The sequence below is a fragment of the Bombus impatiens genome, unplaced genomic scaffold, assembly GCF_000188095.3.
Source record: "Bombus impatiens unplaced genomic scaffold, BIMP_2.2 scf_0114, whole genome shotgun sequence".
NCBI classification, from domain to species: Eukaryota; Metazoa; Arthropoda; class Insecta; order Hymenoptera; family Apidae; genus Bombus; species Bombus impatiens.
In genome coordinates, this window is record NT_176533.1 from 1,264,536 (window position 1) to 1,279,210 (window position 14,675).

Genomic DNA, 14,675 nt, shown 5'->3' on the forward strand with positions numbered 1-14,675 from the left:
GTTTGTAAGGGGTGGGGTATCCCGTGACAAGGTAATACCGGTCATCGTGAACACAGCGTAGAACAGAACGGTACCATTCTGCCAGTCAGCGCGCAACATTCATTTTTAGTAGGGAATTGGCTCTCGAACTGGAGCGCGGTCGCAACGACCGCAAGAGACACCTGTTGCGCCACTAAGTAAGCCGGCAGCCGCGAAACACGAACGCAATAACGATGCGCTCTATTCGAATGTGTTTGCGCGCCAAGTGACAACGTGATTTGTTGACGATTTTTGTTCTATGTTTTGAAGAGAAAGGTTTTTTCAAAGAAGAGGTATACATTGTTTACTTATCTCGGTAACGTTCCTCTTTTTCTTTCAATATTTTGAGGTGCATTTTAATGGTGACTGTGAGATCAAACCGTTTGAAGAGAATTTATTTAATTGCAACACCGATTTGCGCCTGAGGAGAGAGTTGAAGTTTTGTGGCTGTTCCATCGATTATATTTCTTAAAGGACACTTGTTATGTAATATCTTTTTAATACTGTTTTTATTGGTATATAAATTATATATGAGAACAAGATAAAATTATAAATTAATATGAAAAATTAATATACAACTGTGTTATTGAAGTATTATATTAAATATCTTACATGAACCGCTTGTAGTTCATTTCGAGTTTCGGCTAGTAACATTATACGATTATTCCCCCAATGTAACAGTAATTTTTCACCGCCCACAATTAAATGTGTAACGCAATCGAGTTGCAAATTCGGGTAAACCTTTTTTCACTTCTCTACTTCTTTCTCTTTTTTGAATTCCAATTATATTAAGCAACAGACTAATTTAATTAAAGAATATGTTATGGTACGAAAGGGACAAGTATAATTTTTCATTTTTATAAAACAAGTCATATCCGATCAGGTCATGTTTTATTTGCAAACACTATCGATTATATTAACAATTCATTTCATTTGCACTTTATGTCTACAAAGAAGAATAAGTCAAACCATAACTCAAATAACTCAAACATTGCTTACATAACACATAATACAAATTTAAGTACCTCTGAAATAACCATATACATGTATAAATTTTGTACGTCTACTTATATAGATTTTTATCACTTTACATGGACTTTATGAAAAAGACAGAAAAGTTATACACATTCGACCTTACCAACCACAACTCTATAACACTTGGAGACACATTCTTGCTGAAATGCAATTCCGTCGTCATGCGCATAATAATGAATCGATTACCATGTAGTAATGAACGTGATATCTATTACATTAAATCGATATGATTCACTCTTATTATTCTAGCTTCTATAGTGGCTATAGTTCAAAATATTTGAACATTTATTACAGAAAACTTTTATGCATTATGCATGTTACGTAACACATTTTGAAATTCCATTGGCATTCTAATAAAGCACGACTATCATGATTATATTGATGGAATTAGAAGTTAATCTAAAAATGTATATAGAAGTCGGAGAACATTTACTGCAAACATATATCTAGTAAAAAAATAGAATATAAGAGTTTCATAGAAATATATAATTAGTTGTAAATATTGTAGATTATTAATGTAATGAATAATTGATCGTTCGAATACTATGGTAATCTTTACTATATACTAACAATAAATACCAACATATATATGACTTCTACATATGTACATATATAGATTATATGATAAACGCAATATATTCATAAAATGTTTTTAGAAGTGTAAATCAAGGTAGTTTGTGAATCACTGTACATCATACATGCTATCAAAAATTTCGTATCTGACCATTGCCTGTTCCTAACAGAGATTAAAGCTCAATAGAAGAAAGTCTTGCGTGACACCTTGTGACTCAAACTCTATGTATTTTGTTGCTGAGGCAGAAATAAACGAGGTAAACAACAGGTAACGGTAGCAGGAGGCAGAGAACGCATTATCGCAAATCAGAGTGAAAGAGCTAGAACGGAAGTTTCAAAAACCGCCAAAAGACGTACAAAAGAGACACAAGGATGTTGAAAGTAGTGGGATTGGAGGATAACCAGCGATTTGCATTGATGAAAGTAAGTCAACCATTCAATTGGAAAGAAGGTACGACCACAGGGTCGAGGTTAATAATATGTCACTCTTGAAAAGAACATTATGAACGTGTCCGGCGAATATTGTACTAACGTTCTGGGATCTTGTGATTGAGCTTTGTTTAATTTAATTTTTGTTTGTTCATTTCATCATCGCTATCAATTATCTGTCAAACTTTTACGTATTTCGAAATGAACCAACGAAATATATGAAGCGTACATTTCAACAATAATTTATCCAATTACAGGTAGAATCAAGTCTTGCTTCTGTCGACTTATTATTCTCCAAACAAATTATTGCCTAGATACTTCGCACATATTATTGAATGCTTCTTGAAATGCACAATAAACTCATAATAATAAAGGTATATAATTGAGTTCAAAAAATGTGTGGATGCTGAAACTTCCATAAGTAAAAGTGCAAGAAAAAATTCTAACATTCTGTTAAGTTTCTTCCATCAAGTCAAATAACTTTCATCTGAATATTTTTTCGCGTTTCTGATAGTCAAAGAAATAACAGCGTACGTACACTCAAATCGGATACACTGGTAGAAAGTTACAATAATAAGGAAAATTAATGACAAACTACAGCTTTAAACTAAAATGATTAGAGTGTCTTAATTATTTAAATGTTACGTTGTTAACTGGCAGCGAGAATTTTCTGCAAGATCGTTCTACATATGAAACAAATACAAAGACGGGAAGCAAGTGTCGGTTCAGTCCTTATTGTGATTCAAATAAAAAAGATTGAAATAACGAGCAATTATCACAGCTATTTTAAATACAGCTGATACCGTATGCAAACTTGAAACCGAATAAACAGAGAAGTGTTAAATTACATACATGACCACAGAATATACTATTAATATACAACTAATTTGAATAGACAATCAGAAGTAATAAAAAATCACACGATTCACGTAATAAAATTTTTATACTTCAGAAACATTCTATAGATGAAAGGATAAAAAGACAATCATTACAAATGTAAATTCTTGACTAGAGAAAATGAGATTATTCAGTACACAGGAAATACTTAATGTTGAAATAATGTATCCTTCATTGATATGCAATAAACATCAGAAACGTAGTAAATTTAATCCGACCTCGTCATTCTTATGAAGAAACTCGGAAATATAAAGTATGATACTTTATACCGTAAAGATTTATTTAAAATGAAGCTACTAAACAGTTATAACATTTAGCAATATAATTAGTGTAAGTATATACAGGATGATTCATTTGGAGATATATAATTATCTCCTAGACCGTTCTTCATGCAAACAAATGTTTCAACTAAAACATACTCTATTTCGAGGGAGACATCTCCTGATGATCATAAATTTTATCAAGACGGACGTGCCTTTGAGATTTCAAGCCTTTGTATATAATACTATGTATACGTTTTTATTCAGATAAGCGTGTGCCCCATTTCGTGACGAACTCAACTCACAACATGTTGACGTTTCAAGGTCATTCAAGGTCACTTACTGTTGTTCAAAATTTATCTTTACTCACCAGAGTATTTCATCGATTCAGCCGTGAACACAATTCTAAATCACACTAATGATCGTAAATTATCATTACTTTTACTTACGAACAGAGGATATCTGCTGCTACGCCTGATACTTACATATCCTCGGTTACTGTTACAGTTGCTTCGAAGAAATCAATATTATTGTGACTAACAAATCTCACTTATCTATTCAATTTACGATGGCTCATTATACATACAACGAAATTGTCGATGTGATTTGGGTTGTTAGAGAATGTCGAGTGAGAATGTTCGAATTATTTCTGCAACATTGGAGAGGGTGAAACTATCTTTTAGAGATAGAGCAAATCGGTGCATTGATATTCGAGGTCATTTCGAATACCGACAATAAATAACAATTTCTGGGCGTTTAAGGAAGGCAAGCTTTGAACGGCAGTAAACTACCTTGAATGAGCTTGGCGTGCAAACATATCTAGGTCAATGAATTCGTCATGGAACGGACTACACGTCCATATAAACAAAAACATATGGTTCCATTTAAAAAAAGAAGAAGAAAAAAATTTAAAGAAGCAAGTCACCTGGAAATCTCGAAGGTACGTTCACCTAGATAACGTCCGAAATCATAGCGTAACATTCGCAACTTCTAGAATTCGTCATAGCCTAAATTTATAGCTATCGATAGCCGAACGCGATAACTCTGAAGAAGCCTTGATAAACTTGACACGTATCGTTACTTCTATAAAAGACGTGACGTTAACAGATGCATATATTTTTTAATGTTCATCTTCTACAATGATTCTATAAAGAATATATTTATGTATCTATGTAGAATAGCTCATGAAAGTTGAACACGTACTACGGAAAAGTTGTATAAATTCATTATACGTATCACACAGAACTATTTGAAGTTTCATGAACATTACAGTGAGACACGATTGCCATGATTATGTTGGTAAAATTTGAAACGAATCAGGAAATGTATATCCATAGAAATTATAATACAAGATATTTCTTATAAACATAATATGTAAACAAAGATATTTAACAGAGGTTTTTCAAAGTATTTGAATAGCCATTACATTAATAGGCAACAGTATTTAATCATCGTTAACACTAATTATATGTTTAAGACTATTATTCTTATAACTTCTATATAGATCTTTAGATTGGCTTCAAATACCGATAACGATGATAGCTGTGCTTCATTAAATAAAATTTCAAAATGTTTTATGTAACACACATACTACATAAAAGCATCCAAATACTTTCACGAATCAGTGTATATACCAACACTAATTATATTGTTAAATTTTACAAATCTCTACTGACTTCATTCTATGTCTACGATATTTTCATTCACATATTCTGACCATTCTACTTTCTGACACGATTTATTTTTCTTTTTTCCAGTCATTCACGCAATGACACTTGTTATCATGCAAACCTGTTCGACATGGAAGTATCGTTCTATCAGTGGATCATCATCATAGTCGACGATGAACATTTACTTCCTATCCCTTTAAAACTTTCATTTCACGCTGCCGGCAGTGAGCACGCTTTTTATCATCGCTTTCGTCGCTCGCAAACGTGTCATTATGCGATGGATTTCACCCGATGAAAACTACTTTATCGCGAGACGTGGACCGTACATACACCTCCTCTGTCTTTGTTCGTCGATTTCTTTTTTGAGAGTCGCTAAATCCATCCGTAGAGTTTAAATAACTCTTCCTTGTGAAAGACAGTTCTTCCTATACCTGTTTCTTATGTATATAATGTTTTTTGTAAACGAACGTCAAGATGATCGAGAGTGAACGGTTCCCTCGCGTAAAACGGCACTTTCTTTACCCTGCTGTTCACCCATACAGACTGTCACATGGTCTTACAACGTGACGTTGATACTGTTGAAGATTAAACGCACACATTTGTACATCTCCGTATGTCCATTAGCCTCCTTATACACGATTCTGTGCGCATAAATCGGTTTCATCAGGTACACGAATTGTGCTACATTGAGGATGTGACTAGCGTACTAAGTTTGATGTTTCATCGATCGATTAGATTACACGATAGTTTCTACAAATTCTGTTTAGTTAATGAACAAGGGAATTTTGCAAAAGATATTATGTAGTATAAGGAAAAGGGTTAATACCTATAGATAGTATAATAATTAAAGATTAACCAGTATTAATAAATTGTTGGATAATATTTCTTCGTCAGTCAATTAAGTTAGGTGATGGTTCCTTCGTGTATTTTATTTCATATAAGAAATTTTAATAAAGATAGTGGCAGAGAGAGAAAAGATGAATGATATTAATGTATCGGTGGCTATTAAATTTCGTATAATCATTTTTCACTTTTTGTAATAGTAGGATTTTTTTCATTCACGCAAATTCATATTTCTATAAATACTACTAAGATAAAAACTGAATATAATTTATTTCAATTTTTAAATATCATAGCGATAATCTTACGTTGAAATTTGATATATGCAGATATTCAAAATAAGATATTCGTTATAATATTTAAAAGGTTAAATACATAAATCTGTGCACAGAAAAATATGCATTTTCGTAAATATTCATATAGTTATTATTATTGGATGATAAGTTATACAAGTATACTTTGTAACTCCTTAATTAACTTTTGTGAAAGAATAACTCCAATTCAATTTTACTTAACAAGTACCTGCCAATATCAAGCGTTAGATAGAGTTTCGCCTGATGTTCGATTTAAGCTGACTGATTTAAGCTGATGTTCGGAATTAAGCAATTTCGCGAATCGTGACCGACATACGAAGATCTTGGAAAATCTTGCAATTATGGCAATTGAGCTACGCGGTCTCTATAAAACGTGCATGAGTTTGTTATGCGCGGAAGAAGTTTTTAGAAAACAGCTAAATTAACATAGAAGTAATCAACGTAATACATACACTCACCTATATATTTTTTACTTTTATTTTTTTTTTTTTTTGATTGTCATTGATTAACGAGGAAGCAGAAAGCATATACGTCCTTCAGTGATACATTCGATTAATCGTAATATTATTACATTAATTCATTTTCAAGCTGAAGTGATACAATTTACAATGTGTTCGAGAAAAAAGAATAATCAGAATAGAAGTTGAATTTTTATCATAATCGACATTAGGAGAAATTTTTCTAAAATTTACTCTATAAGTATTTGCAAATAAAATTAAACTTAATTAAAAAATAGAATTCCAAATGATGCAATTTTCAATATGACAGAAAAAATATATAGAATAGAATTTAGAATAGAATTAGAATAATTAATATTGCAAAATTCATTCGAATGTTTTAAAATAAATGCAGCATGCAAAATAAAGTTTCAATTACAAGCACAGATTCCATACACGTCGTGTATCGGTGACCCGTATTTTGATTCTTGGTAACAGGATTGAGTTAACCTGCTGAAAAATCTACGTGAAAGTAAATAAGTGCAGGTGATTTTGTGTGAAACAAAGTTGTCTAAGATTTTTGCGCTGACCGTAAAATTGTTGGTGCACTTCCCAGAAAAACGATTTGCTTTCACTGCAAATCATGGATGAAAGGCGTGCTAGCAAATTTTCAATATAACCAATCCCTCCTGCTAAAAGATAGATGCAGTATGGCTATAGATGTTATAGAAATACGTATTTTATAAGTTATAATGTAAGATTATAGTATGATATAAGCAATGGCATAATTACGTGGCATAGCTTTTAATGTTTTTCGCTCCAATTTATATAAGTACTATGCTATTTCAGTTTCCTAACACTGTGTCATTATACCTTTGTTATACAACTATGTAAAAAGACGATAATTTTGCTAAACCTGGCTACATAAAAATTTTATCACGAAATACATAAAAAATTAATTAATTTTTCGTAATCATTTCTGTTTTCATTTGGATTCTATGAAATTTGGAAAAATTGAAGTATTTATAGCATTACGAAAGCTATTTGTTTTTTAAAACCATAAATATCTTTTTTATATCTCACATTTCTTTAAAAATATCTATTATTTTAATGCATCTTTTGATAAGACACCTGTGTAAATTATTTGCATTTACATCTATTAATATCACGAATATATTTACAAGTTTATTACTTTCGCGCGTCATTCTGTTACCTCGCCCTTATATTTTGATATAATAATTCTGAATTATTTCTTCGCTTCTTTCTGTGACAACCATAAACTCCCGTAGTCCTAAATCTTCTTTTTTTTTTGTTATTTCATGTATGATACGTGAATTCTAAATGTTATTACATAACCGGCTAATTTATACAAACTTCTGATTTCAGTTTAGGCGGACAGTTCAAGATATTCTGAAACAACCGCATCATGACGATAACTTTCTACTACGTTGGCTTCGAGGTATGAATTCTTGTAATTTGTTGTAACCGTCCGTACGGTTTCTCAACATTGCATGCGTCAAACGTGCCCCGAAGAAAATTTATCAATCTCACGACAAATCGCAACTTGGACCTTTATGTTCATTTATTTCATTATAATCGGCGACGTTTCCTGGCGATTATTGCTTTTATGATATGTATACCATACACAGTCGTCTTTAATGTCCCATCTGAATGGCTGGTTCAAAGACGCCAGGCACAATCATCAGAGAACTTAATCCCTTAAATTATACAAAATAAGACAGTGTTTGGAAATCCTTATGTACAGTGTCTCATGAAAATATTTAAACACTTATCGTAAAGAATTTTTATGTACAATGGCTCCAAAAGTATTTGCAAATGCCCTTATTTTCCAGTGAAGTATTTTCTCATCAGACCCTACGATTTATTTTCCTGGTATTAAATTTTTCTAATCATAAGAAAAAATTGCTAAATGGTTCGAAATATATTTGATCTTAATTAATTAACATGTAAATGTTATAATAAATACAGTGATGTACAAATACTCTTTTTAGCCACAGTATATACAGGGTGGTTGGTAACTGGTGGTACAAGCGGAAAGGGGGTGATTCTACGCGAAAAAGGAAGTCGAAAATATAGAATAAAATTTTTTTTTAATTCTTTTGTTTTAAATTTTTCCATCGAGACAACGATCTACAGTGAGATCCGCTATAACGTACCGCACGCGTACCGAGCGAAAATTCAAAGTCGATTTTCTCGAAAACAAAGCCTCGAACGAAAAATTTGTATTCTATATTTTCGACTTCTTTTTTCGCATAGAATCACCACCTTTCAGCTTGTACTACCAGTTACCAACCACCCTGTATATTGTATGTATTATATGTATACAAAATTTGGAAGTTTCATTTGGATCGTTATGATTACACTGAACACTCAAATTTGAAACAAATCGGAGAATGTATATAGAAGTTACAAGATATTTCGATACTGTAACCATTCATTTGATAAAGAATTAGTATATAACATAAATACTAGTCTTGAACATGTAATTAGTGCTGAAGATGGTGCTGAATAACCACTGAATAACGTGGTTTATTAATATGATGGGTAATTGACTATTCAAATATTTTCACGAGTCACTGTGTGTAATTGTAAATCATAATTCAGTAGATGTGAATTCTCTTCTGTTTTGGTCTCTGAACCTCGTAAAAGAAAGAATCTAACATTCACTGGTATCTTCAAATTAAGTGCAACTTGCAATGAAATACACGTGATGAGAAATTAATAACTGGTTGAACACTAATAACACAAATGGAATATACTTCGTATACTACTCAAAAGATTGTTATATAAAATAATTTAAAAAAGAAAAAATTATAAATAAATATAAATTGATATATAAAGATTCTTTAATATCCATTCGGTACAGCGAAAGAAATGTATTTTCATGAGATCATTGAATAAAATTAGACATTAAAAAATTTACAACGGAGAGCAAAAAGTTTCTTGTTTAACTATTTTCTGCGAAATTAGGAAATTTAATTTTAATCGTATAAAAAAATATATAATAAATGAACATAACATTTTAATTAGTATTAAATTTGTTAATTTTCCAATTTCATTCGTATTATAAATATGTAATGTAGAATTAAATATTTCTTGACTCTAAAATAGACGTTAAAAAATATATATGATTTTTAGCAAGAAAATGGGACCCGGTTGCTGCGGAGAAGATGCTACGTGAGGTATGGAGGTTTTTACCTATAATTACTGACACAAACCCATCTATTCACTTCCCTACTTCTCCCTTTTTTGTTTTTTTTTATTATTTAGTTTCATAAAAACCGAAAAATAAATAAATTCCTTCGCTGTAGAAAAAATCTTTTCGAAAGGAGGACAACTTCGTTCAAACTTATATTGAACTTTCACATATCTCGTATTGCGTCAGTTGCATTATACGTACGAATTATACAATGTAACCATATTATTATTAATCGCATAACTAACAGATTTATAGGACTTTATTTAATTAATTTCAAAATTCCATTATCCATATATCAATTGCATTTTTCCTATTTTATTGTATTCCTATTATCGTATATCTCTTCTTTATAATGAAATGTAATACATATTGTCAATCGGATTGACTCACACTGATATATAAATATTTCGATAAATGTTTGCTTGATTAAAGAAAAACTGTGAAAGGCATTACACGAAGAAAAATCCTAATAGCATATATAAAAATGAAGTTCCTCGCGACTGCCTAACGGTATTGCCATGTAAAATTGTGCAGAAGAGAATGTAAGACCAGGCCACCATTTACTTTGCAAGGTATATACAGTGGAAAATCAATCTTGTTGACCGACTGGCAATGTGTTAGACACTAATGACACCGGTCCTAATGAATTCATTAACTGTTTGTAGTCTTATTTCAAACTGTAATACAGTTGAGGTCAACATCAATTATTTAGTATTTAGTATTGAAACATACTGACTAAATATAACTTCTGCTTTAGATAGATTTGATAGTACTGGTATTAGTGGAAACAAATCAAAGTAAAAAGTATAAACATACGTTGTTATTGGCAACAAAGATACAGAAATATATCCAAATAATAGATCACTTCTGAAAATAGTTTATTGAATATGAATCAGATCGAACAAAATGTTGTTATTTATGAAAATATGGAAATATATATTCTATCCATGAATTGCTCTTAAAAATAGCTTATTGAGTACGAACGAGTCGAAGCAAAATATTAAAGGTTGTTCGAGCCACAAACGATTAACAAAAATGAACGAAGAAAGAATCATTTGCCTCAGAGAGCAAACCTTTTCATACTAAAAATAAGGATATATAGTTTCGAATTCGTACGCATTCCTTGGCATACTGTTATCTAGAAATCTACGTCTTGGGGCATAATTGCGATAAGTTGCACGCTCAATGTTAGCATCGACTATCACGTTAATCAGTCATCACCTTTCGCGCTTGATGCTCTATAGCTCTAGCCATGAATTTAACCGAGAAAGTCTGAAGAAACACGTTTCACGATCTTTTGAATTTTCACTGACTTGTAGATCGTCTACGAAGCGTTAACGAAGTATACTCTCTCTATGGTCTAGTGGCCAACAGAAGGAAAAAAAAACAATTCTTCTACACAATATGCACTTTTCATCGCTTCAGATGCTTCGCAGTATAGTACTTCCGAATTCTTTCCGCTGTATTCGCAGTTAATTAATTATTACAATTAGTTTAATTAATGAGCGAAGTACGAGCGGTACGTTATTTATTAAAGAAACGTTTGAATTTATTTATATTAATTTATTTCTTATATTATTATAGGATTTTTATATTTTATATCTATTAAAATATTAAAAGATTTTATTATCTTACCGTGAAAAATATACGAAAAGAGACCGATTAATTATGAAATTTAATACTTGAAAGTAGCTTTATCCATTTTCTTTAAATTGAACTTGTACCATATTTAAACTTATATTCATATATATATATATATTCATATATATATATATATATCTGATATATATATGTATATATGAAAAAAATACTTGTTCATAAAACCGGGAAAAATCAGTAAGTTCTACAGCTCACACTTCAAGCTGATGAGCAAAGAGAGAGCAGAATAACTGTTTGTAATGCAAACAACTGCAATATTTCATACCTGCGTGTATATTGATCAACCTACTTTTGTACACATTTCTTTTTACATTCATATATTTCGTTGCAAAATTATAGTTAGAAAATATAAAATTATCATTAACAAATTAACGAAGAAAGCATATTTCATTTGATAATTAAATTAAAGTTTAATAGTAAAGTTATTAATAGTAAATGTAATAACTTAAATTCTCTTACGCGAAGATGGTGATCGTAATTTTTTGCTTTGTGCCTGCATCGGTTTATAAAACCGATAAATAAAAACGGAAAATAAAACGTTGGAGAACTTGATACACGATTCGATGCTTGTAACGCTACCCATATTGTGCCATTATCGATTTCCATAATTAACGACGTTGAAAAATGCGAAACGATCCTAATATCGCGATGCGTACCACTTTCTTCTTTCGAATAGAATTCCGGATATTGCAATATGTTAGCTGCAACTATAATCCCTTTCTCCCCTTAAGGCAAACTAGAAATTAAATTTCTCAATTCCACTTAATTCTTAGGTATTAAGAGAACGTTTATAAAAACAGAAATTTTCTTTGAACTATACAGGATGTATGTATCTGTGTATCTCTGGTAATAATCGCTCGTGGTACTGATGTTCTCTAAAACTTCAATCATTCTCTAAATCTTTTATTTCTATGTATGTAGAAAGTCATCAATTCGATTATCTTCAATTCTCTATAAAATTAATAAAAAGAAAAAATTCATACGAACATATGTCATATTTAGTGTTTCTTGCAAGACATTATTTTGATAATTCTAGTTGTAGTGTTTTTAGTCTAAAATTATATTTTCGAAGTATATATTGAAAATTATACTTTTAAACTTATAGATTTTTTTGTCATAATATTGTGCATTAAATTACATTATATCATTATATACAGTACTATATACAGCTTAATAGTCTTTAGGATTTGAAATTCACAAAGTATGAATATATTATTTATATGAATATTTTTTACCTATTTTATTATTAATGCATGTACATTATATTTATAATACTTTCAAACTAAAGTTGTATTACTTTTTAGTCTATGGAGTGGCGAAAACAATGGGAAGTTGACAAATTAACCGAATGGGATCCTCCTCAAATTTTGAATGACTATCTACCTCACGGTTTATGTGGTTTCGATAAAGATGGTGCCCCAGGTAAATTGTAGAATATATGCTCACCATAGCCGTAATTGAGGATGAAACATGATGAAATCAATAATTCCAATATTTTTGTAGTGATTGTAGTGTATTTCGACGCATTAGATATTTATGGTATTTTGCATGTAGTCTCGAGAAGGGATATGATAAAGATGACCATAAAACGTCTCGAAGAATACTTAAAATTATGTAGAGAACAAATGTTAAAACACGGTCCAGCAGCTGGTCAAGTGGTCGTAATTTTTGACATGCAGGGTTTTAACTTGAAACAATATCTCTGGAGACCAGGTAAAATTTATGTATATCGACCATGATTACATAACTTCCTCAGAGTATATTTTGTTCGACTCTTTAAAGTATCATTGCTAGTTGTTTCATAGCGTTTTTTCGTTAGTTATATGTGTTCGTGGCCCATAAAAACAAGGTAACCAATGAAATGCTTATATAAATTGAAAGAGTCATCTGTTTAATGAATTTGTAAGAAACGATCGATTAGTGATGTAATTTTTCCTAAAATGAAGCTGCTTTTTTTATCACCCAATTAAATTAGTTTATTGCGATAAATATTAATTCATAATTCTATTTTCCAGCTGGAGAAGTTGTCATTACTTTAATCCAAATGTATGAGGCTAATTACCCAGAGATTTTAAAGACCTGTTACATAATTAATGGTACACTTTTTATATCACAGATAATCATATAATAAAATGATTGATGGTTTATATCTCGTATTCTTTTCTAGCTCCAAAGGTATTTGCTTTCGCATTTTCCGTGACGAAAAAGTTTATGAACGAGTATACCTTATCAAAGATTCAAATATACAAATCGGATCCTGCGAGATGGCAGACAGCGCTATTCAGTAACATTGACAGAGATCAAGTGCCTGCTTTCTTTGGAGGCACCCTTAAAGATCCTGATGGCAACCCAAAGCTTGGTACCAAGGTAAAGAAAAAGGAAACTAAGAAAAAGAAATTTATATTGTTTCAAAATTTGGACAAATTTCTTGATAAATGAATGCGATGATATTAAAAATATTAAAATTTTTCTTTATGTTCAGATTTGTCTTGGAGGCAAAGTCCCTAAAGAAATGTATGTAAATAACACAGAGAAAGATATGGAGAACTTTACAACAGTTACAATTAAGAAAGGTGGGAAACTAGAGCTTGATATCCCAGCATCTGAAATGGGATCTCTGTTAAGGTATAAAAAATTCATAAACTAATTATGATATGATATAATTCTATATTTATTAATCGTGAATGGTTGGGAATTGTATAGCTGGGAATTTCGTACAGAGAACCATGACATTAGATTTGGTATTGTGAAGAAAGATTATAATGGAACACAGAAAGAAGTGATACCAATGCGACGAGTGGCTGCCCATCAATTAGATGAGATTGGAATTTTGATCTGTGAAGTACCTTCTACATGTGAGTAGGCATTGTGTAAATAGTTGCATCATAAAAATATCAGATACTTCATCAATAACTTTATCTGTTGTAGATTCCATTATTTTTGACAACACTTATAGCATAATAAGAAATAAAAAAATCCATTACTCCGTGAAAGTTATACCACCGACAGAATCACAAGAAATAACACCAACAACTTTATAATTAATGTACTTAGAATAATAATATATTATAGAAAATATTCTCTCTGAAAAATACATTCTATACAATGTAATTAATATTAAAAGAAGTCAATGCTTTTATGTTATCGCTAATCTTTTTCTTTTTCAATTGTTTAAAAATTTATCTATATGCTTAGTTGCACATTACAAAATGTAGTTCTTGTTTTATTTGTGATAATTATAATGATATTATTATATATATTTATGGTATATATATATTTGTGGTAATTGTATATCTTGAAATAATTTGTAAAAAAAAGGGAAT

The 14,675-nt window shown here is 30.7% G+C and overlaps 1 protein-coding gene across 3 annotated transcripts; it reads left to right on the top strand.

The window, feature by feature from the left end:
- Positions 1 to 14: 14 nt before the first annotated feature.
- LOC100748634 (SEC14-like protein 2) lies at positions 15 to 14,503 on the top strand. Of its 3 annotated transcripts, none has more exons than XM_033318759.1 (11): positions 15 to 311; positions 1,797 to 2,049; positions 7,860 to 7,932; positions 9,633 to 9,676; positions 12,657 to 12,774; positions 12,856 to 13,065; positions 13,368 to 13,448; positions 13,520 to 13,719; positions 13,835 to 13,977; positions 14,056 to 14,207; positions 14,281 to 14,503. In XM_033318759.1, exons 2-11 carry the CDS (start codon positions 1,999 to 2,001, stop codon positions 14,391 to 14,393), a joined length of 1,185 nt encoding a protein of 394 aa, XP_033174650.1. In that variant the 5' UTR covers positions 15 to 311; positions 1,797 to 1,998; the 3' UTR covers positions 14,394 to 14,503. The 3 variants fall into 3 exon arrangements, with proteins under 3 accessions (XP_033174650.1, XP_003486550.1, XP_033174649.1); XM_003486502.4 differs by having other exon boundaries at positions 1,873 to 2,049; XM_033318758.1 differs by lacking the exons at positions 15 to 311; positions 1,797 to 2,049 and adding an exon at positions 3,974 to 4,152.
- Positions 14,504 to 14,675: the final 172 nt, after the last annotated feature.

Excerpts from the sequence above, each read along its gene's own strand:
- LOC100748634 (XM_033318758.1), top strand. The coding sequence starts at position 4,051 with ATGGAACGGACTACACGTCCATATAAACAAAAACATATGGTTCCATTT. Across the intron at positions 4,153-7,859 it reads GTCACCTGGAAATCTCGAAG|TTTAGGCGGACAGTTCAAGA; the intron begins GTACGTTCACCT and ends TTCTGATTTCAG. Across the intron at positions 9,677-12,656 it reads CGGAGAAGATGCTACGTGAG|TCTATGGAGTGGCGAAAACA; the intron begins GTATGGAGGTTT and ends ATTACTTTTTAG.